The 23,679-nt window shown below is 33.3% G+C and overlaps 1 protein-coding gene across 1 annotated transcript; it reads left to right on the top strand.

Moving 5' to 3' along the window:
* Positions 1 to 406: 406 nt before the first annotated feature.
* On the top strand, positions 407 to 23,265 carry LOC150109164 (major facilitator superfamily domain-containing protein 6-like). Its single transcript, XM_090405911.1, has 5 exons — positions 407 to 700; positions 3,703 to 3,814; positions 7,549 to 9,018; positions 16,185 to 16,352; positions 22,247 to 23,265. The coding sequence occupies exons 1-5, from the start codon at positions 635 to 637 to the stop codon at positions 22,390 to 22,392; spliced, it is 1,962 nt and encodes a 653-aa protein (XP_090262037.1). The 5' UTR covers positions 407 to 634; the 3' UTR covers positions 22,393 to 23,265.
* Positions 23,266 to 23,679: the final 414 nt, after the last annotated feature.

The raw sequence follows: 23,679 nt of genomic DNA on the forward strand, positions 1-23,679 counted from the left end.
ATTAACACCACTATATGTGAATCAAGTTCTCTTGTATACGTAGCAGATATTACATAATATTAATAAGGAAATATACGGAGATAAAGAAATGCGAAAAGCAAGCATGATAAAGCAGAAGAACGTTGAAAATGAGCGATTCGCTTCAGCAAATCTTTGGTAGTCGTCATTATCAAGAATTAAAATCTCGCTGCCGACTTTGTTCCTTTGAAATATAAACACACTTAGATAGCTCCGAAGAAGGATACCGATGACGTCACATTATGTGTATCCGATTTCTATGAAAGTCGTTTCTTCAACTTATTCTCAAATGGCCCCTATAGGGTGAAATTAATTTAACCTCGCCTTCATACCGGAAACAGATTTAATCGCGCCTTATTGGTCGGAATGAAAGCTCCCGAATCGACAATGTATAAACTAACTTAAGATGTTATCAGATGAAAAAAAAAGGAGCTAATCTGGTTAAATGGACAGTTTTTGACGTCTTTACTTTCAGTAGATGTGAAATGTACAAGTTACACATCTTGAACAGGATTTTATCCTTTAGAAGATCATGGGAATAAAGTACTTCATTTGGCTTAAGATTTGCAATTATTGGAGTGCTACACTTAAGACGGATATCTTTGTTTGATTAATAATGGATCATGGAAATTGCAAAGTGACTGAAAGCGAAAAGGATCACGGAAGTCTCAAAATGAACAAGGTAACTTAAAAGTAATGCAATTAATAGCTCTTAAATATAAATATTTTTGTTTGGTTTTAAATATAAATAATACTTAAGCATTATAGACGTTAGGAGTATATTGAATCCGAATTAAAAATTCGTTAAGCTATTGTAATCTGATTTTATAAAGTAATGTATTCAACTTTAAATTCTATTAGCTATATATTTCATACTTGTTTTCGGTCTTTCGCAAATAATCTTGTCTTAGAATACCTTTTAGTGGCTCAAGTCCTGAGTAGAGTGCATTAGTCCAACTTCCAAGCCTTTTCTAGAGAGAGAGAGGAAACAATCACAGATCGCATTTCACAGAATAGTTCGAATAAAGAATTTCGCTTATAGATTTAAGCACGTTTTGTTCTAGGAGTGTGAAACGGAATACCTGGAACAAAAATATTTCATTGACTCTCATTAAGCATACATCTTCTTTACATTCTTTCAGTATGATCAGAGGCAAACGAGATTGTATCTGTGATGATCAGAGGCAAAATTGCACTGTAAAATATCGATTATATTTAGTAGAAATGATTCAACCATTGTTTTCATTTTGTCATTTGATTTTGTTTCCACAATCTTGAAATCAGTATAGTAATACTCGTAAATAGTCATAACTTATTCTTTGTGTTTATATGTTCAGCTTGATTTTGTAGTTCCGAAAAAGCATTTGTTGAATATATCACTTATCTTTAAATGAAAGGAGATAAATATAAATTAAATGTCCAATAATCCATAGAACAAAAATGATATTAAAGCAACTGATATAACCGCAAGAAAGAACATACGAAAATATAAGAATATAAGAACATAAATCACCATAATAACTCTGCTACTAGTTTGTTCTTTCTTGTCGTTATATCAGTTATTTCAATATCATTTTTGTTCTAGGTGTTGACTTTCCAGACCTCCCTCGTATTTATGAACATGCATTTTAACGACAGTTTAAGCTTATCAATCACATTTTATTTCAATTTAGTTTTTGTAAACATAATTTCTTACTCTTATTATGATTTCTTTACGATTTTTTCTCGTAACAGTAAATAAGTAATTATTACTTTCCATGAATGTTCTTTCATGAAATTAACCGTAAAAAAGAAGGTTATTATTATTCTACGGGTAAATGTTTTTGATTATAATGTTTTATTGGAATTAATACATTATGAAAACTCGTTCTTTTTTATATTGTTTTAATTTTTGCTATTGTGTTTAGTTAAACATGTAGTAAATGATATATTATGGATTGAACAAACAGTTGTAGTATATACACTATTCTTTTATATTTTCAAGTGCTCTAGATGATCGAATATGTTATATTAAAAAAAAAATGTAAAACTTTGTGAACTGAGAGGGGGAGGGGCGGAGAAAAGGTTCTTCAAAAGAATGTTGAACCGTATTTACACTGACTACTTTGAGCCTAAAGCAACGCTTATGACCAAGACGATTGCTTATATTTTAGGTGTACAGAAAGTTACCATCTTATGCCATAAATTTTATAAATAATCAGTACTGATCAATTACCAGGAAGGAATCGTGAAATTTCCAGAACATTTTTGCAGTATTATTTACTTTCATCTTTAGCAGTTAATGTTAAACACTGAATACATACTGAAATCTAATTATCTAAAAACTCAATCTTTGGGTTCGACTAATGTTTGGATCGTTGATATTTTAATATTTGGATTGCTATATTGAATGCAGCAAGGAGTTCGTGTCATTTACGTTGTGTTATATTATTCAACTTGTGCGGTTTTATTTTCTTTCCAGCCAAAATTCGGAGTTTCTCAGAACAAAATATTGTGTAAAATTTGTTTTTGGTTAAAATTACTCAGCTTCTCTTTAAAATTGTCTCATTTCTTTAACTTCTATTTCAATAATGCGAGTGGACTATCGAAATCTTCTCGGAAACGATGAAATCTTATGTCGTAAATTTTATAGAAGATAACCCTAACCTCTCTTCTGAGAAGTGCATATACAAAAGACCTTGGAATTTTTAAGTCGTAAATAGTTTCCGCTTTGATTTCAAAGAAATGTATTAAATTTTATGACGGTGGATGATTTTTGTTTTCTCCCCAATAGTTAACAGTAATTAACAGAATTTGAATTCTGTTGCTTTTGGAAATTTTCAAAGTAGAAGAAGCAATGCAAGCTCGATTCTTATTAAAATTGAAGATACACATCTGGTTGTAATCACGAATTATTGCAACATCTTTTTTGGGGGATTTTTTTTAAAGTAATGTAGAGAAAAAATTTAAATGTCAGATAAACTGACATTTAAAAGTTTCCACTTTGCTTCACTTACATGAAAAGTTACTGAACATTTACTTTGAGGAATAATACAATAGAAAATGAGATGAGAAAGAATCGAATCTCTCCTCATTTAAGTGTTTAATCTGTTGATTTCTAATTTTAGAGAAGTCGAACTGTACATCGTTTACCAGTGATTCAATGAGGATACACAAAATATATGTTTCCGTATTTATCATACAAACGGAGGCTCGAAATTAAGAAATTTCATAAGAAATAAGAATTTCTTGTGCAATTATATAATTTCATAAGAGGTTTATATTCTTAGTTCTCTTCCGGATGGATTTGGTTTTACTGGTAGTGTAAGTTTTATCCACTTATAGAGACTTTGATTCTTAAAGAATCAAAATGATTGATTCTTTCTAGAAAACCGTTAGTGGGAGGACTTAAATTTCCCATGTTTAGAACCATTATCTTGGATTTCTAAAAAAATATTGCTGATGAGAATCAACGTTTTGATAACCGTATGCTTATTGGAGGCCAGGCAGAACTTTTAACCCCCTCCAGGTCACCACTAAGCAGGATGGTGATCGTCGCCTAGGTGATAAAAATCATGTATATCACCCCTGCACTTCACAAATAGAAGTATTTACATTTTATAAGTATAATTTTTTTTATTAATTTTCTTTTAATTTCTTTTATTAATGTTGCTTAGTGCACCTACTTTTCTTAATATTCCATAGGAAATAGAAACGGTAAACGAGAAATCTCCCGAAGTCAGGAGCAAATGGCACTGGGCGAAGATAAACAAAGATTTATTGCCTGTGAAGATTGTTCTTTTCTGTTGGTTTTCAGGTAATTACTTAAGTTTATCATCAAAAGTAATTGTCAATTATTTAAATTAGCACAATAAATACAAAATAGTTTTTCGCTAAATTTGAATGTGTATACTCACGCTAATCGACATTTGTTATAATATAATGGCAGTGTTGTTTTGATGTAAAATGCGCGCAAATATGGTATTTCAAAATTATTTTCAATATTTTTATAAAGTGAGTATCTCTTTTTAATATACAGCTTTATGGAAAGAAATTCATAAAAAATGGTTTACATGAATAAAATGAAATGTATGATGTTGATGAGGCCTGGTAATTGGAAAAAAACTTTCCACTGGGTTCTGAAAATACAGAAAAGCTTGAGTATGATTATTCTAGACAATATTTCTCATGAGGTCGAAACTATGGGAAAGACGTATCATGTGAAAACTTAAGAAAAATGATTAAATCATTTTAATAGCTTCTGTTTCATTTTAACTATAATGCTAAAGAATGAGTGAGTTTCATAATGGCGGTATGTGACGTATTCGCTTTAATTTTCACAATTAATAAGATAACGCGTTTTCTTAGAATTATGTGGTTCTTATACCGAAACTTACAAAAATTTCAACATAAGCACAGAAATCTCGTAAGTTCATTACTAACTCGCACACGTATCAAGCAAAGAAATTATCAGCAGACAGTTTTCTTTTCTCATCCGTTGCAATGACATAACGTATATTTAATTTTTCAAGGTTAAATGGAGTTCAATGCAGAACATACAAATCTACCAACGCATACTGAACTTCCCACTTGTGTACGCGTGCTGGTAGATTTTGCATATCTGTAATTGGATTTGAATTACTAAACTAGCGACCACACTTCTCACAGAGATGTGTAACACCGTGGACAGACTGTCTACTAACAGTGCATTATAAATTATCTTTATGATTTACGCATACGCGCAGACACATTTGACCGCGCACGTGTTCAAAATGATATTTAACGAAATAGGTTAGTTGATTCGGAAGTGTTCTATGTGGTTATAATGCTTGCGTTCTTCGGGCCGGTTTGCCGGTTTGAGGGCGGGGAAAAAAATCCCTCCACATCCGTATAACAACGGGTAACTCACTATGATAAAGGTTCCTCACATCACACACGGGTTGGAACCTGGGTCTTTCCAACCAACGGACTCTTCAAAACTAACTGAGCTGCACGAAATCTCTATTCATTATTTTAAGAATCAAAAACAACTCAAGGAAGAAATTCAACAAGCTGTTATGAGAAAAAGAGAAGCAAAAAATCACTCTTCCCAAGAAAAGTCATATTTAAATCTTTCTTCACACACCTTGACACACATGCAGAATTTAAAACATTGTCGAAATCTTTTAATTCTGACTTAACCGCCCACAGTATACCCAAGGCGGATAGGAAAGTTGCGAAAATGATTGAGGAAGATTACCAAATAACTCGGCGGACTTTATCCGCATTCTAACCGGAGTTACACTGCTTGTGAAGAAGTCGTGGACATCCTAATGGGCAAGATGCATCGTGCCATGAAACGCGTCACATGTTTATAAGCGGCATAAATTGCAAGAATATAAGAATATGATGCTCCCATGTTAGTGCAACTATGTCTGGATGAAATGGCTTCGAGAAGGTAACTGACAGAGTTTGAAAAAGGCGTTGTGATACGATGCCACGTTGCAGGCCTATCTGATCGGCAAACTGTTGACAAATTGAACCATCCCTGGTTAGCAATCAATGATACCATACTGAGATGGAAGCACAGGGAGTCAACTTCATGTGCTACCTGTATTGGATGACCTACCGCATTCACGAATTTGACCGTACGGTGCTGCGAAAGATAATATGTAAAAACTACCATTCGTCAGCAGACACGTTGAATGCGGAGTTCCGGGCATCGGCTGGAACACGAATCTGCACAAAAACATTCACAACCGAGGCTCACAAAATGGGTTTCATAGTAGGACAGCAATATGTAAGTTCCGCATTACCCGAACCGAATTAACATGCACCATCGTCTTCAGTGTTATAAAAATCAAGTATGAAATTCGGAAGGTGGACTGTGACGATAAGGTTCTGTATTTCCTGGTTTGGGATGAACTGGAGGGAGAGACGGGTGATATCAAGGAATGTTTCCTCCACACCAGTCCAGGACCTCATACCAGTCAAAGAACATGCCTATAATCACATAATATAAAAAGTCCGTTTACTTTTTATCCGAGCGGTATATTACTACGTACATAATTGCCACCCTCAAGTATTTAAAATTTGATTTATTCTTCTGAAATTACTTCGAAACAATAGCACGTTATTTAAAAAAAAAAAAACAGCCACAACAGTTATGGGTGGTGGAGTATAAACATCCATTACTATAAAAGACATAAACACGGTTTTAATATGGGCGTACGTCTGTCTCTATATCCAGCCAGTTTATTCATGGAATAATTTTAAAAAAAACTATAGAAAACTCCTGTCTTAAACTCAGATTTAGTTACATTATGTGGATGATATATTCGTCATCTGACCAGGTTCATCAGAACAACTAAATCAATTCACAAATAGGGAAAGGGATGCATTCACTCATAAATTTCACTCCCGAACTGGAAAACAACAGGACTCTCCCTTTTTGAACATACTGTTAGAGATTTTCGAAGAGAACAAACTCACTTATTCTGAATGCAGAAACCTATACTGGAAGACACCGCCATATCTCATTTCATCACACTGTTCTGTGTAAAAAAATAGGAATAAATAAAATGCTGAGACATTGTATAAAACATCTATGGCAACATAGAATACGAAATCAAAAACTTATATATCTCAGCTATACTCTTATCACAAAACGGACATAGGAAATTTACCAAACGATCAAGAATCTTTTAACCACCTCGCCCCCGCACAGAAAACAACAAATAAACAAGAATACAAAGATGCAGTAACCCTTGCTTACATCCAAATGTAACAGGCAAAATTTCTGAAATACTTCAACAACGTGATAAAAAATTCTTCCCAATATACAAGAAGATTTCAAATCCACTGTTCATGCGCATATTTTATGACAAACAAACAGGATGATCCAGAGAGATTCGCATATTAGGACATGTTAAAGATGTTGAAAAGAAAACAATATCTACGATATAAATTGGAGGAATATACAGTAAGTGTGAATGTTCACAGATTAGCGTATCATACTGTTAATAAACGTCACCCTTTAATACAGCATAATACATATGTGATGTATTATGATGTATGATGTATATTTAATACGCGTTCATGTCATATGTGATGCACATCATGTTCAGAAAAGTGATAATTCCAGCTAGGACATAAAGGACATAATTTAACATTGGACACGAGCAAGTGTCCGATGTTAAACCATTTTGCAACCATTGATTCCATTCAGACTTTGACATCAAAAGTTTCTTGTCATTTTAGTGTTTTATCTGAAATTTTCAATAAAAAAAACCTCGAGTTGCAGGGAATAAAAATCTTGACACTTGTTAACAGCGCTAACAGCTTTTAACCAGTCATACTTCAGTGTATCTCCTACCTTCTATCCATGGAAGAAATATACTGCATCAAATCTACACAAATACTGTGTTCAGTGTTTTCCTGATTAATATTTTCTTCTATATTGGAACATTATATTTTATTCGTGAAGAAGAAAATATATGATAATTATAAAACTTAATATGGATATCAAAAATTAAATTATTGTTTATTTATTTTTTTTTTTTTTTATTTCAGCAACTGCCAGTTTGAATCCCTATTTAATTGTACATCTGAAGAACAAAAATGTAACTGTTGGAGAAACGACTGCCATAATGACGTTCGTTCCAATTCCAACACTGCTGGGTCCTCCTCTAGCGGGAATTATTGCGGATAAGATTGGAAAATATAAAATAGTTCTAATTTTCTTCATGTTGACAACAATGGCAATTTCGGTGGCCCTGTTGTTTATTCCTGCTGCTCCACCTCCAATATGTGAAAATGCTTCAGTAAACTTCCTCTGTAACAGTTTTCAAACCCCGTATTTGATTGGGGAGAGTCCCAAATGCTTGTCGGAAACAAACATAACATTATCTTTAGGTTTATCAGAGTGCAACTTACAGTGTGATGGTTCGTTAACAGATCTAGAGACATTCGCCAATATCTGTGAAAAAAACAATGCCCATTTCTTCTGCGATGTCATCTCGAGGTTAAATAGCACTTCCCAACTCGTGAATGTTTCCAATCTGACACTGATGGGTCATGGCTATTCAGACAACAGCACGTGCATGTATACAGTAGGCTCCATGGACATAGACAAAGTGAATTTGAATGTTATGCAGCATTCATTTCCTTCCCCTTTTTCGGATAAGTGCACCATGACGTGCACAGCAAATCCAACAGATCATCAAGCAGACACCTTCTTGGAGCTATTTCCTAAAAAATGTCAATATGTGTGGCAGGACAGAGTAGCTACTGTAGTGCTGTCTTTCATTTTATATCTGTCTTATAATACGTGTGCATCAATTTGTTACAGATTGCTGGATGTGACCACGTTGATGATGACCAAAAAATACAATGGTGACTTTGGAAGGGAAAGGCTGTGGGCATCATTGGCTACTGTTATTTCTTCACCCTTATCGGGCTATTTGATTGATATCGCAAGCAAACGCACTGGTCAAACGGAGTATTTTCCAGCCTTCTGCTTGTTTAATGGACAACTGCTCGTTACTCTAGTCATGGTAATCATCCTGAATCTCGAAATTGTTCCTCCTGCTAAAAAAATGTCCCGTAAGGCATTACATGTATTGCGAAACCCAGAAGCGGCATTGTTAGCTATTGGATTGCTGTCCCTTGGTGTAGTAAGAGGATTTTTAGGATCATTTATGACTTGGTTTCTTGTTGATCTGAAGTGCCCAAAATACATTATCGGCTTGAGGAATACTGTGGCAGGATTACTAGCAATTCCATTACTTCTAACTTCAAAGTGGTTGATAAAAAAATTCGGACGCGTCACTTTTATTTTCCTTGGTTTCTTTGGATATGGTGTTCGTTCCATTGGCATCTCTTTTCTTGTAAACCCAGAATGGATTTTAGCACTGGAAGTTCTAAAGCCAATGACATATCAGTTGTTCTGGGTTGCTGTTGTTACTTATGGTGCTGAACTTTCTCCGGACGGCATGCTGGCAACCGTACAGACCATGCTTGGAGCTATTTATTATGGATTTGGTAAGATTTTATTTTCGTATAGATCTTCACTCATTCTAACGTGTCTATCTTAATTATTTGGCTAAAACAAAACAATATAATTTATGATATTACAGAGCCAAAGCAATATAACCTAAGCACTTTGGGTTTCTTGCATCATATTCAAATATAAGATATTTGAATATGATTTATTTATCCCTAACATCTTATTTTTATGTTTAGATACACTAAAGCAACTGTCTTAGAAATATTGTTTTGCCACTTCAGCTTCGTGTAATTTATAATATTTATCTTAGAGTGAATTAGTCGTGTTTGTATCTCCTTAACCCAATCAGTATCGTTTTTACAATTAGGGATGTAATGCATTCTGTGTTCCGAACACCATTCTATTTTCTATTTGTGTGCCAGATATACCTTCTGTATTGACTTGCATGAAGACCACATGAAGTGTCTAATTCAGTAGAAGCATTTCCGTATTCATATATTAGTTTCATTCAAAAAATATGTGGTGACACGAAATGGAGAGCCTCTTCATACCGTCAAGGCAGAAGTATCTTGAATTCACTGGCCATAGATATAATGGTAGCAACTGCATTTTACCATGACTGCAGCAATTCTCAAGTGCAAAATGAAATGCGCCTCGGTATGCAGCACAGTTGACATCTCAGTATGGTTTGGTTTCCATAGTTTTCCTCTGAGTGGTTTCAGACATGTGACAACGTCCATGTACTGCACATAGTTCGTGAACTTTTATTAATATCACGGGATATACTCATGGTGTATCTCGCAATATCGGGAACATTGTCCTATATATCCTTAATTGAAAAAATATAACAGATTTTACTTTATAATAATATACTACTTTACACCGGTACCTTAAAGTAATATCAGTTTCTTCCTACATGAAAAATTTCTTTAAACATTATATATAACCCAAGAAACCAGTGGCGGATTACCCATTAAGGCAATGAGGCACCTGCCTCAGGGGCCCCAGGCTTTGGGCGCCCCCGAGGCAAGGCAGTTTTCTAAAATAGATTATTGTTTTCAGTAAACATCATAAATATCTTCATTATTTTAAGCGAAATTTTTTTCAAAACAATTATTACGTTTTAATACGTATTTTGAACAGCGCGCACTATCTACGCTTTAAATAATGCCGCAATACCAATGTCGGCGGTAGTTGACAAGCTTCGTATTTTGAACAGCGCGAGCTGTCTACGCTTTAAATTAAACCGCATTACCAATGTCGGCGCACGGCGCTGTTGACAGCTTCGAGGTCACGAAAACTGATTGCATTGCCGAGATAGGAAGTTTCGCCTGGTTGCTCCTTAACTTCATTTGTTATTGAATCGTGTAAGAGTGAGGTGTTTGTTTCAAAAATAACATTTTAGTGCGATTTTTCGTGTTTTCATTATTTGAGTGTAGTGCAAGTAAAAAAATAACTTTGTAAAATTGTAAAAAAAAACTGATAAACAATCAGGAAATTTGTAAAAACGACATAAAAATTATCCATTAAACTAAAAAGTTTTATTATTTACAATCCTTTAACCCTTTAACAGGCAGAAAAATCCAGAAGTTGAAAAAATTCAAAAGTACAAAATTTCATTTATTTGCCACCTACCTTTTATTTATTTATTATTATTATTATTATTATTATTATTATTATTATTATTATTATTATTATTATTATTATTTTTGGGCCTCAAATATAATTTACCTAGGGGGCCCCAACTATCCTAATCTGCCACTGAAAGAAACACTTACTTTTTTATCTTTAAAAGCAAATAAAATACGATAATAAATAAAATAGCATGATAAAAATAATATGGCGCAGAATATCCCCTTTTATAATGTTGGTATTTAAAACGAAAACTAAATAAAATGAAGGAACAAAATGAAAACTTCATTAAAACAAAATGAAATAAAAGAAGGAACAAAAGGATCTTCAATCATATTTTTAACTAATTTTCATGGTTGCTTTCAACTGCAGAAAGCAACTGTTCATATGTATATACAATAACTGCACCTCCCTCCTAGTAATTAGATTTAATATTTTAATGCCACGAAAGATTTTCAACGTACACAACACTTCAACAAGATACTGGACCGGGAATGAAAGTTATCTCACCACTAAAGACATTCACAAATATATGCTCACAGCAGTTTTGAACTCATGGCCTATTCTGTAATAACACTCTCTACTCAGATAACCACCACCACCATCATCATTATCATGCTTGTCAAGGGTTTAGGCCTGGAGTGACCTGTTTTGGCCTTAGAATCATCGTTGAATCTCTTTAGAGGACGCCCTGTTTTCTTTTTCCTAATGGTTTGTAATTTAAGGCTTGTTTTGGTAATCTTTCTGTTTTCATTCTTTCAACATGTTCCACTCATTTATGTCTATATTTTTTAATTATTTCTATTACTGATTCCTGGTTTAATTTTTTCAAATTTCTTCATTTCTTTTCTGATGAAATAAAGTATACTTTGCAGATTTTCTCATAAACTTCATTTCAGCTGTTATTAATCTTTGTTTGTCTTTTTGTTTTATTATCCATATTTCACTTCCATACAATAAGACTGGTAGGGAGAATGTATTGTATACTTTTAGTCTGTTTTTTTTTTTGAACTAGGTTTGGTTGAAATATAGAGTTAATTATACCTGTTATTTTTAAACATTTCACAATCTTTAGGTTTATATCTTTTTCATTTTCAAGTGTAATCATACATCCTAGGTAATTAAATGAATTCACCTGTTCTAAAATCTTGTTATCTATTACTATTTTAGTTCTTACATGTCCTATAAAGGCCAACGGTTTTTTTTTTATTTTTCTGTTAATATTATCATTCCATAATCTTTGGCTATCTCATTTACATTTAAAATATCTTTCTGAAAGTTATCTTCAGAATTTGTAATTATTATTCGGTCATCAGCAAAAAGGAGAGGGTTTAAGTTTACTGTAGGAGAAAGTTTAATACCTTGATGGAAATTTTTATTTCATTTTATTATTATTTCATTTAGATAAATATTAAAAAGAGTTGCTGAAAGGGGATGTACCTGTCGGACTCCTTGGTTTATCTCTCTCGTACATGATAGTTCATAATTATACTTATTTGTGTTTGATTATTTTCATATATACTTGTGATACCTTTAATATATTATTTGGTATTTGTCTTTCTTTTAATATGTTAAATAAAATGCTTCTTTTAACTTTGTCCAATGCTTTTTCATAGTAATAAATGTAATATGTGTTTCTAAATTGCATTCTCTTCTTTTCTCTATTATTAATTTTAGGCAAAAGGCCGGGTCTATATATGATCATCCTTTTCTAAATCCATCCTGTACTTCTATAATAAAGTTTTCTGAATATTTATTAGTTTATTATTTTAAATTCTCTGATAACCTCTTCTTGAAAATTCTCTGATAAAATTGTCTAAAAACTCAAATAACCAAGCCAGCAATTCTAATACATTCAAACTCATTTCACTAAAAGCATCGTTGATCATCATCAGAAATATCAAATCTACAGAAATCATGATGATTGTAATGACTGAATAGCACCGAGAGAGCTTCCGTGGCACCATCAATGCAGAAGAAAGACTTTATAGGATCAGTTCTGTCACTGACTAGAGGAATCTTTTTCTAAACTTTTTTTCAGCCAATTCCATTGTTGCTTTCGGCCAATTCCATGAGGTACTGGAATTTTTAATTCCACATCAATACAATCCATCGCAGAACACATATATAGAAAGTTCACAGAGGTTCGTTTAGGAACCTATATGAACTTTAATATAGAATCTATATGATTATACTGATAGCAACTTTGAACCGTTCAAGTATTAAGCTGAACTAGAGAAAACCATGAGAGGGACCTTATTAGGAAAATCGTCGGTCAAGCCAAAGAAGCTCCAGCGATTAGAAGAGGTAGATGACTTCATTATCAGAGCTGGGTTCAGCGAAGAGACCAAGTGAACAAACTCGATGATCTGATATGAAATTTAGAACATTCACATGTTTATATGGAACATGAACGCGAAGTTATTCACTTCGCGTTCATGTTCGCGAAGCACGAAGGTTATTGACTAGTTTAAAATGCTGTGAATATCTGTTCTTAACGGGCCATAATTTCAAGAGAAGACGTGGTTTTCTAGATATTTCCAGTATATAAGTGCCTCAACTATACATCATCTTATTGCTGATGTATAATACTCAGATTATCTGTCAGTCACAAGAAGCTTCATCGTTTATTATTACGCATTTATTTATTTATTTTCGTACAAGGGTGGGGCTCCAAATCGACTCGATGTTCTCTGATGCTTGAATTGGACTATGATCAATAGGTTATACTGGCTAAATAGGTTGCCAATAATACGTACATGGTTTTATTTTTCCAAAATTCCTGTTCTTAAGGGTTATACGTCTTTAAAACTGTGAATTATTTTTTCCCTTTCACAAATATACGAAATCTGTTCATTAACTGTCTGGATCGACATGATTACACCAAGGCTTAAAGGAGTAGCAGTTCAATGTTTTTCAAATCAGCTTACTTCCTAAGCAACATACTGCTGCACACATGTAATGAAAACAGAAAATCTGTCACATGTGCGTAAGTTGAAATTCGTTGAATTGTCTAAAAATGAAGTTTATTTTCTCTTAAAATTTGTTACACCTCGGGACTCTCCACTGAAAGACGGATTATCTTGACGAAGATAATCCGTCTTTCAGCGGAGAGTCCCGAGAATCCACTTTTCGAAATCCTTTCATGTCTTCATAAAGTTTCATACGAATTGCTTCGTGTGGATATCTATAAACTTCAAAAATGTTCTTGATCTCCTGAAGTACTGACGCATAGCACTCACAGTCAAATGAAAACCACTTACATGATTTCCAAAATCATACCCGCAAGCTTGATTCTCATCACGATACAATGATCTTCCTTATTTTGATAAAAGAAGAACAAAAGATTTCCTTGCTTTTCTCTGTCATCCTGCTGCATAAGATTTGATGGATGCAATTAATGTTGAGATTTTAAGGTTAAAAATTTGACCCGGAAGCTTATGGATATTAATAGCTTATCTCTTATCTCATCAAGATTATTAGTCGGAAACCTTGAAGTAGGTCTGGTATATTTGTTTACTCCTTTACAAGATCTCCATTTTCTCTAATGCCCCATCGCTTCTTACATGTATTATACGTAACACTAATCAAGATATTTCAAACACGCTGTAGAGTTCTCAGAAACCCCCCCCCCCCCCATCGAGAATAGAGAGCTGCAGAACTGTTCTATAAATCGGATGGATGTTGCATGGGACTGAATTTGATTGTACCAACTCACTATAAAATCCTTTCCGTCTAACTACAAATCATACTCCTGCGACTAACGATTCTAGATTGTATGTGAAGGGAGGCTGAGTATAGTGATGTGCTAGAGAATTTGTTCAAGCCATTCATAGATAACAGAGCCTGGATTCTATTTGGGCGAGTAAATTGTTCTTCCGACTTTTATTTCATAATGCATGTTCCTTAAGCAGATATGAAAGATGTCATAAATAAATATAGTAATTCTATGGATCAGAAAACACTTCTACAAATGCAGAGACAGCAATCTGTTCAATCACGTGATTTCAGTTTAGTATTACGCACTCCTAATAATGTAAAGAAATAAGATAAGTGATATGGATTAAAAGAAAGTTTTCTCTTGTTAGTCTGATGATTAAAATGAAGTGGTTTCATGAAATGTTCTGTTTTGTCAATTATTCAAAAGAAGTAAAGTTTAATTTGTTGAAGTTCAAACGGCAAAATATTAATAGAATAACTGATTTCTTTCTACTAAATTTTACTTATTTTTGATCTTCATTATTTTTTTGTTATTCACACTTCGATTTCTATAATTAAGTCATCAATCGGGTAAGTAAGTCACTAGTGTTGACGTTTTGGTGCTAAATAACTGAGTAGTCAGAGAAGCATTAAGTAATACATTTATATAAAAACTGTTACTGATTTTCGTTGTATAAAGTTTTCTTTTCTTTTTAGCAACATTTGGAATAACTGAATAGAAATCTCTTATAATTAACCCTCGGGAGCTCGCAGTGGTAAAAATTGCAGCGTAGGTCGAGGTATATCTGAGAGATACATTCATTACTAGTATGTGCTAAAATGCAATAAAATATAAATAAAAAACACTGCAAATATAATAATACATGATGGTACAAATTAAGTGGACATTGAATACAACATTATTTCATAGCTGAATATAGAAACTACAAGAGTTTCGTGCCGAATATATAGAAACTATAAAAGTTTCGGCGGATGCAAGCATAAGCAACCTTATGGGCAACTCGTAGTAAAGGTGGAGTAAGTTCCACATCACTTTCCTTAGTATATCCCGTAATGTAAAGCACATCTCCTTGAGGACATGTATGATAAATAAGCCTTTGGGTCTCTATTTCAGTAATACATGATGGTTTATTTATTTTCAGTTACAATCTAGAAATTATTAAATTATTAGAAAAAAATCACAACTAAAGCATACTATACTGACATCGGAGTTCGCAGTATATCTCTCAGATACAGTTTACTGTTAAATATCACAAACCTTTACATAACATGTGTTAAACCAAACTGACAGCAAAAAACATTGTGGAATATCACTTGTAATATATGAATGCACAGCTACTCATGACCTCCAAGCTATACACTGAATTATGTAAGAATATTTATATTAAATATTTTGCATGTATGCGTTAGATCAGCTGCGAGCTTCCGAGGGTTAATATTAATATAGTATTCATGTAATAAGAAATACATTTCTAGAATTAAATACAAAGGAAATAACGTCGAAAGGGTAGATAATATTAGGACTGCGTGACAAGAAGCTGTTATTTCAATTTTAGTTTTGCTTTACATATATAACTTCGGAAATCGACAAGTTCGGGATTGTTTTTTTTATTGTAGACGTGAAAATATTAACTTTTTATTGTGATTATCGGGAATTAACCCACTCACGAAAAGATTCTTATGTATTATATATATCTAAGGAACTTAATCAAAATTTCAAATAACCAACAGAAATTCAATTAAGTGAAATTAATACCTCGAACATATTAATGCGTTAATGAAGAAATAATGAAAGTGTGTTGAGTTAAGTAAGATCACGCATTCATTTGTATATTTTCAATATTTTTAGGGCGTGGTATGGGAACTCTTGTAGGTGGTAGCATCATGAGTAAATATGGCCCTCGTACTGCCTTTCGAACCATGGGAATAATGGCAGGCATCAGTGGAATATTTTACATACTAGGATATAAGTACATATTGCCAATCTGGAAGAGACACAAAGGAAAAAATGATGAAGGTAAGTTTAAGGATTTGTTTTCCCAACCATTTTTAAAAATATGAAGATGAATCGAAAAACAATCATTGCTTAAGTCTAGGTGAATGTAATTGGCTATGAAAACGACTGGCAAATGAAAATATGACCAAAATACTGAATTCAGAAAGTCATTTCTGTTGAATTTGATATACAGAGGAGGAGGGGGAGAAGGGAATCTAGCAAAGGTCCTTAGGGAGATCCTTGTAATAATGCCGCATGTTACATGGTCTGGTAGAAAGGGTTGAGTCCCAAGGGGATTTGCTCCTATCAGTTTTGTATATCAAAAGTGTTATAACCAAAACTAATTCTTGAGTTCGAGATCGGTATTGTTACCGATGAACGTGGATTGAATAAAGTGTAAGATATAAAAAAGAAAACACAGGTGTAGTACATGAATGGTTCCAGAACTATTAATTTTCATTCAAGTTATCATATTTTAAACTAAATGATGATATTTTTTTTAAAATATAAATTATGCAGTTTTATGCGAGTGTTTCAAGTTCATTGATAGAAAAAATTTAAATTGTTCATAATGAAGGGGATACAATCCTTTGATGTTTATCTGCCAGTAAGCGAAAAAAAGATTGAAACCGGTCTGGGTAGTGACCTCTCCTCATAATGTAATTACAGCATTACATCCCCTAGGGGCTGTGTTTTTACATTATGAGAAAATATCAAGGATAGTGAGGGAGCTTCCTCCACCTTTGATACGAGTTGCCTTGGTGTTGTACTACCAGGTGGTTACTTACACTTGGATTTGCCGATAGTTTTTCGGTATGAAACTCATAGATCTTAGTCCTAGTTCTTAGAGTTTCGCTTACTGGTAGATGAACATCAAAGGATTTGTATCCCTTTCATTATTATTAAGGTTGCCAGAAAAAGCCTTTTGGCTTTTATTCTATTAAATTGTTCAGTTATATATCATGTATGGATTCTGTTGTCTGAAATGCAAAGGTTGTTTTTTGAAGGCATTATTACATAAAAATTTATTAAATCTATATTATAAGAGTTATATGACACTAACGCAAAAGAAATGAAAGATACAATAACGTTCACCTTTCTGTTTATTGAGATTTAGATTGTTCAATTACATAATTAACAGGATCGATCCACTGCTTAAATCAGACATGTGAAAGAAGGAAACTGTTCGAACCACTAGAAGAGAGATTTTATTTTGTATTAAAAAAAAAATTTATAAAAGACAAACACAGCTTTGCACTTTGAATCCCAACTGCGAAATTTAGAGGCATGTGACTAATTCTCGTGATATAATATTATTTTAAGAAACATACTTTTGGGATAATAAACAAGAGAGTTAAAATGAAGCCAATTTTAGAGCTCCACCGTTAAATAAATAAACACTTTTCCACCGTTCTTGGAAAAGTTTATTTATTTATTATATCAGCTATACAAAGGGGAAGTTGGTAAAACTTATAATGCAGTGTGTAAGTAAGACGTTATGGGGAAAGTAGGAATTTACTAATTTGTTTCTCGAACAGCTGGAGCGTCAAGTATTTAGGAGAGGCAGCGCGGGAAAGGCTGTACCAAAGGGGAAAAAAGGCACATGGAATGAAAGAGAAGAACAAGTAACTGCTGTGTATTTTTCAAGCTAGACAGTAAATAAATATTGGTCAATAGTGAATATGAATCCAGTTGTCGCGATTCTGTTTAGAACCACTTGTGATATACCGAATTTGTTTTTCTTACGAGCTGTGGTGCATTAAGTGGAGGACCAAAACTAGGATAGTGATCGGGACTTTGGGTGAATGAGGAACGAAGATCTTCATTACCGCAAGAAGTATTTCACTTATTCGATCAAAAGAGGAGTTTAAATTAAGACAGCAGGAGGAATAATCGGATCATGGACTGGAAATTAGGCCAACAGTGAAGATTGCTTTAAACTAATACAGACTTTAAACTAAGTCTGTATTAGTTTAAAGCAATCCAGTTCTCCGCCATGCTACCCACCCTTAACCCCCCCTCCCCCCACACACATGGCATTACCAAGGCTGTTTAATATACCACACGCTATCATTTTGTAATATGTACTATTGATGGCAGCTGTTGTCATATAATATAAAGGAAAAGTAAAATTCAGTAGACTAAATCCGAAGAGACCTTATAAGTAATGTGTATATCTCGCTTAATTTTCTAATAAAAAGTAGAAGTTATCTGCGTGACGCAACAATGATGACGTATCATTCATTCATCATAGAAAAGTATTTGAAAATTAGATTCTTTCTTTTTTCTTACAATTTTAACTATCATGTTATTTATACATCTCAGTAGTGAGATGTATAAATAACATGATAGTAGTGAGGACAGTAGTGAGACCAGCTATGACATATGCTATAGAAACTGTGGCCCTGAGGAAAAATAATATCAGCAGGATGGAAGTAGCAGAGATGAGAATGCTTAGGTGGATGTGCGGTGTGACCAGAAAGGATCGTCTGAGAAATGACTATGTCAGGGGAACAGTGAAAGTTACGAACTTAGGAGCGAAAACACAGGAGGGCGGACGAATATGTGGGAAGAAGGATCATGCAGACGGATATGCAAGGAAGGCGGAAGCGTGGGCGGCCAAAGAAGAGATGGAGGGAGCTGGTAGAAGAGGACTTGTAGTTGAAGAACTTGGATGTGGTGACAGCCCAAGACAGGAAGGTGTGGAAGAGACTCATTACAAACAGTGACCCCAGTTAAGTGGGAGAAGCTGCAGAAGAAGAAGAAGAAGAAGAAGTAACAGTTTTATAAAATATTTTTATTAAATAATCGATTTTAAATTTTAAATTTTTATGAATGTCGATTATCATCCATCAGATTAGCTGACAGCTCTCTGTTTATAAATGCGGTTATCAGACTCAATGTTGACTTCTTTGAAGGTATTCTGAAAAATGGTACCTGCGGTGTGAATAATTATTCGGAGTAATACGATAGATTCGAACTTTTAGGCTATTCGTATTCATTATTTTTGATAGCGATGGATTGTTTGTATATAAATTATATACTTACTTTTATGCAGAAATAAATCATTGATTTTTCACAGTATAGCAGATATTTTATAAATTTTACTTCAATTACGAATTAAATTAATAGAAACTAAGAACAGGAAAACTTAAAATATACATGACTATCTAAAGACTCAATGTATTTATTCGTATAGCGTTTTCTCCCCACTCCCTATTGGGGCGAGTTGAGTCCCCTCATTGGGGGTTAAGTATTTATGGTTGTAGATCCGTGTGTATGCACGGGGCCGGTTTGCCTGCTTTCGGGATGAAAAACGCCAGATAAACTGGCGGAAAAAACCCTACTGCCACCGCCCAAGACCGGCTAACTTGGCTATGGCTGAGGAAGATCCTCAGATTCCTCACATCTTCGACGAGAATCGAACCTGGGACACTCCTTCCCCAGTCACATGGTTGCGAAGCGCACAGCTACTAGGCTAACCGCGGGGAGAAAGACTCAATGAAGGTGTGCTAGTCATTTTAAGTAGTTCATCATCATGAAAGGAAAAAAAAACAACAACTAATAATGAGTTCGCCGTGAACTAGATATTACATTGTTATTGACATTACTTGCTTGTTTTTTATACCTGATTTTTTGTTTGTTTATATCTTATAAGTTGTTTATATTTGCATATTCATAATTTAATATTTTATTCCATTATATTCATATCCTTGTTATTCTTCTTCTCCCTACTACGTATTAGGCCTAATGGACTATTACAGAGCTGACTTGAGCTCAAGTCGTAATCCTTGTTATTCTCTATTTCCATATATGTTTTATGTCTTCATACAGTTTCGTTTCTTTATTTCCATAATTATTTCTTTCTGGATCGTTTTGAACTATGATTTTGAGATTAGAGTTTAGACTTGAGACTATGATTTTGAGATTAGAGTTTAGACTTGAGACTATGATTTTGAGATTAGAGTTTAGACTTGAGACTATGATTTGAGATTAGATTGAAGAAATTAAAAAAAGACAGAAAATGATATCTTATTGTTGTAATGAGTGATGAGCAGGAAAAAAAAGAATATAGGAATATAGAAAAGAAGCATTAGCAAAGTTGAAACATTAACAGTAATTTGTAATGATGTGACAGATTATTGCTAATATTTAAAAATGGAAATATTGGTATATCACCAACGTAATAGACAACAAATAATTATTACAAGAAAAAGCAACATTCATCTTACCAATATTAGGAATTACGAATAAAGATTGACTGTTATTTTTCACTATTAAGTATAAATGCTTGTAGTGCATTTTCAAAGACCATCCCACCATATTTTTCCTTGGTCTTCCTCTCTTTCTCGTTTCATTTGGTATCCGGGTTCTTTACTTCCTTTGCCCATCTGTTAATCTATATTCTTTTATATGCTTTTTTTCTTCTTTAAATATTAACACCATACCATCTGTATTGGAGTGTGCCATTGAAGAGTTTGAACGTGTAGAGATTTACTGGTATTTAGGATTAAGCTTACATATTCATTTGTTATTTTAGTTCTGACAATTTACATTTAGGACCTTCAATGGAAATATTAATATTTCTTTTTGGTATTCTTTGTGGGACACCCTGTAGATTATAAATGATAGTGGAGATAGCAGAAATTCCTGTCTTACCCCCTAATTAAGCAACCAACAAACAAATGTTTGTGCATTCTTAAATTCTGACTGGCATCGTATGTATAAGCTATAAATTACTCTGTGTAAAGGTCCATTTATACTTAACAGATTTAGTGTTTCGAAGACATTTTCCTTAGTACATTATAAGTTTTTTGAGATCGATGCAGCTTAAGTAGCGGTCTGAATAATTAATCCAAATTTTGATGTGACCTTTCAAAATATAATAGTTTAAATTATTAAGGATTTAATGTTTTTTACGAGGTGGGGTTTCTGGAAAGTTCTGATAAACATCTAGAACAAAAATGATATTAAAGCAACTGATATAACCACAAGTAAGAACAAACTAGTAGCAGAGTTACGAAGGTGATTTATGTTCTTATATTCTTATATCCTCTTATGTTCTTTCTTGTGGTTATATCAGTTGCTTAAATATCATTTTTGTTCTACGTGTTTATCAGAACTTTCCAGACTCCACCTCCTCGTAATAACTTAGTTTTAATTTCTTGATTTGAACTTTACTGGATTCACGTACAACGCTTAATCAGTGCACTTTCATCGCATTTTTATTAATGATATCAATAGGTTTTTAGTTTACTTGACATGAATAATCTTCAGGTTCATTTAACTAGAAAGTAATGAAAATGGCAACTGAAACCTTCTCAGATGCCATTTTCATTACTTTTCATTAGCAATTTTCATCAGCCTAAGTTGGCCTAATTTTTCACTATGTTGAAGAACGTGCTTGTTACTAGTTGATTTGCAACATTTTCCCCGATGATCTAGCATTTATTTAATCGATTCTGCCAACGTGTTAAACATGATCAATCTGTAAACTGTCAATTTTAGGATTTGCAATACCAGGAGAATTGTCAATGCATTCCAAGTAGGGTTTAATTTTATTTCATTGCTTTGTACAACTGTTAAACCTGTTTTTATAAATAAATAAATAAATAAATGTTTAATAAAGCATTTCACACCAAATTAAACTTACATTAAATAATATCTCAGTTTTCTACATGTGAACATCATTCCCTCAAGAAATGTTCTTAGACATAAGAACATTTCTTGAGGTATAAGAATTTAATATAAAGTATTATATAATATTATATAATATCATATAATATAATATAAAGTATAATACATCCATTATGGATATCGTAATGGATGTATTATACTTTGTCTGAATATTCTTTAGAACGATAAATTACTATGAAAATTTTCTGTGCATTCTTATATCGGATTTTATTTTACAGGAAAAGAAGTTGATGACGATACCGTACACCAGCTGGAAGCAGGAAAAAACGAAAAACTAGGAGACGGAAGGGTTAGTTCTGAAGAACCTTCGCTCAATGGTGAAATCAATAAAGAATTTAAGATGGAACTCTCCAAGAATAGATGACTTTTGGAATTACAACAGTCTCGATGTAGTTTATATAAAATATGTGAAGTAAATCCTTAAGCTAATCCAGGAATTTCCAAAAGTAATTCTCTGTTAGGGTTTTCGGTTTTGAGAGTATTGTAATGGAGAAAACATTTAGATGTGTACCATTGCATTGAGAGAGAGAAAATCTATAATTACCATACCATTTTACATGTGAGATGAAAAATTTAAATAATTTCGAGAAGTCTGTTGAACTGTTCTTAAGTATCGTTCAGTTATTTAGATTGTATAATCGATCTCGTTGGAGCCATAGAAGGTTTTTACTGGTGGTCAATCAAAATTCCGTATGATGCTGTCTGAATTTGAGAAAATCTGAGACCATATGTCAACGAATTATTAAAAGATAGCATCAATCCTACAGTGTATTTGGTCTCAAAGATAAGAAGTAATTTTTGAAAGGGAACGTGAATGCAGCCAGACGAATAATTACTGTAATAAAGAAAAATAAAAGTACACGAGGATGAGTTAAAGATTTTAACTAACCTTCGATGCTACAGAAAGAAAGAAAGAAACTGAAGGTATTATGGACAGTGAATCTGTGCTAGGGGCATAGCTGTTCTGAAAGCATTGTAGATTAATTCATCTGAATTCTGACTTTTGAGTTTTCTTAAAGAGTGCAAGATTTTAGACAAAGCTATAGGTCATCTTTAGGAAGTTACCGCCATTATCTGTCGTTATCACCATCACTAGATGGGCCATGTTCTACAAAGAATGTGCATCATTCTTCACAACTGTAGATTATTTTCTTCTGAAAATGTATTTTACTAATTTGAGCAGAGAAAAAAAATACAATTTCCTATTACAATATCAAATAAAAATTATTTGACGATTTTTATGACTTTTTAACTAAATGTAAATTGTAATATCGACTCCATGTTTATCAAAAAAAAGTCGGCCATGTTTAACAGTTTGGGTTCTCTTCTTTTTACATGCGGTGTTCATACAGTCTGTGTTTACGATACTTAGCAGCGTGAGAAGGAGGTAGATGAGCTGCAAACATAGATTTATTTTATTCTGGACATTGACTTCACTAACTGATTCTGAATTAGTCGATCTTGGATCCAGGTAAGTTTTTTCCCTTTCAGAAGTACACTTGATTTCTAACCCCTTATCTCAGTAAATTGAACGAAAAACACCAAGCGCTACACGACTGCATCAACATACACAATGATGGTTAGGATTTATACTAGTTAAAGCACATTAGATCAAAATATACCAATTATATGCCATTTTAGTTAGGTACAT

Source organism: Typopeltis vanoorti, chromosome 2 (genome assembly GCF_054136105.1).
Source record: "Typopeltis vanoorti isolate ZY-2024b chromosome 2, IOZ_Tvanoo_1.0, whole genome shotgun sequence".
NCBI lineage: Eukaryota > Metazoa > Arthropoda > Arachnida > Uropygi > Thelyphonidae > Typopeltis > Typopeltis vanoorti.

Excerpts from the sequence above, each read along its gene's own strand:
- LOC150109164 (XM_090405911.1), top strand. The coding sequence starts at position 635 with ATGGATCATGGAAATTGCAAAGTGACTGAAAGCGAAAAGGATCACGGA. Across the intron at positions 701-3,702 it reads GAAGTCTCAAAATGAACAAG|GAAATAGAAACGGTAAACGA; the intron begins GTAACTTAAAAG and ends AATATTCCATAG. Across the intron at positions 16,353-22,246 it reads CAAAGGAAAAAATGATGAAG|GAAAAGAAGTTGATGACGAT; the intron begins GTAAGTTTAAGG and ends TTTATTTTACAG.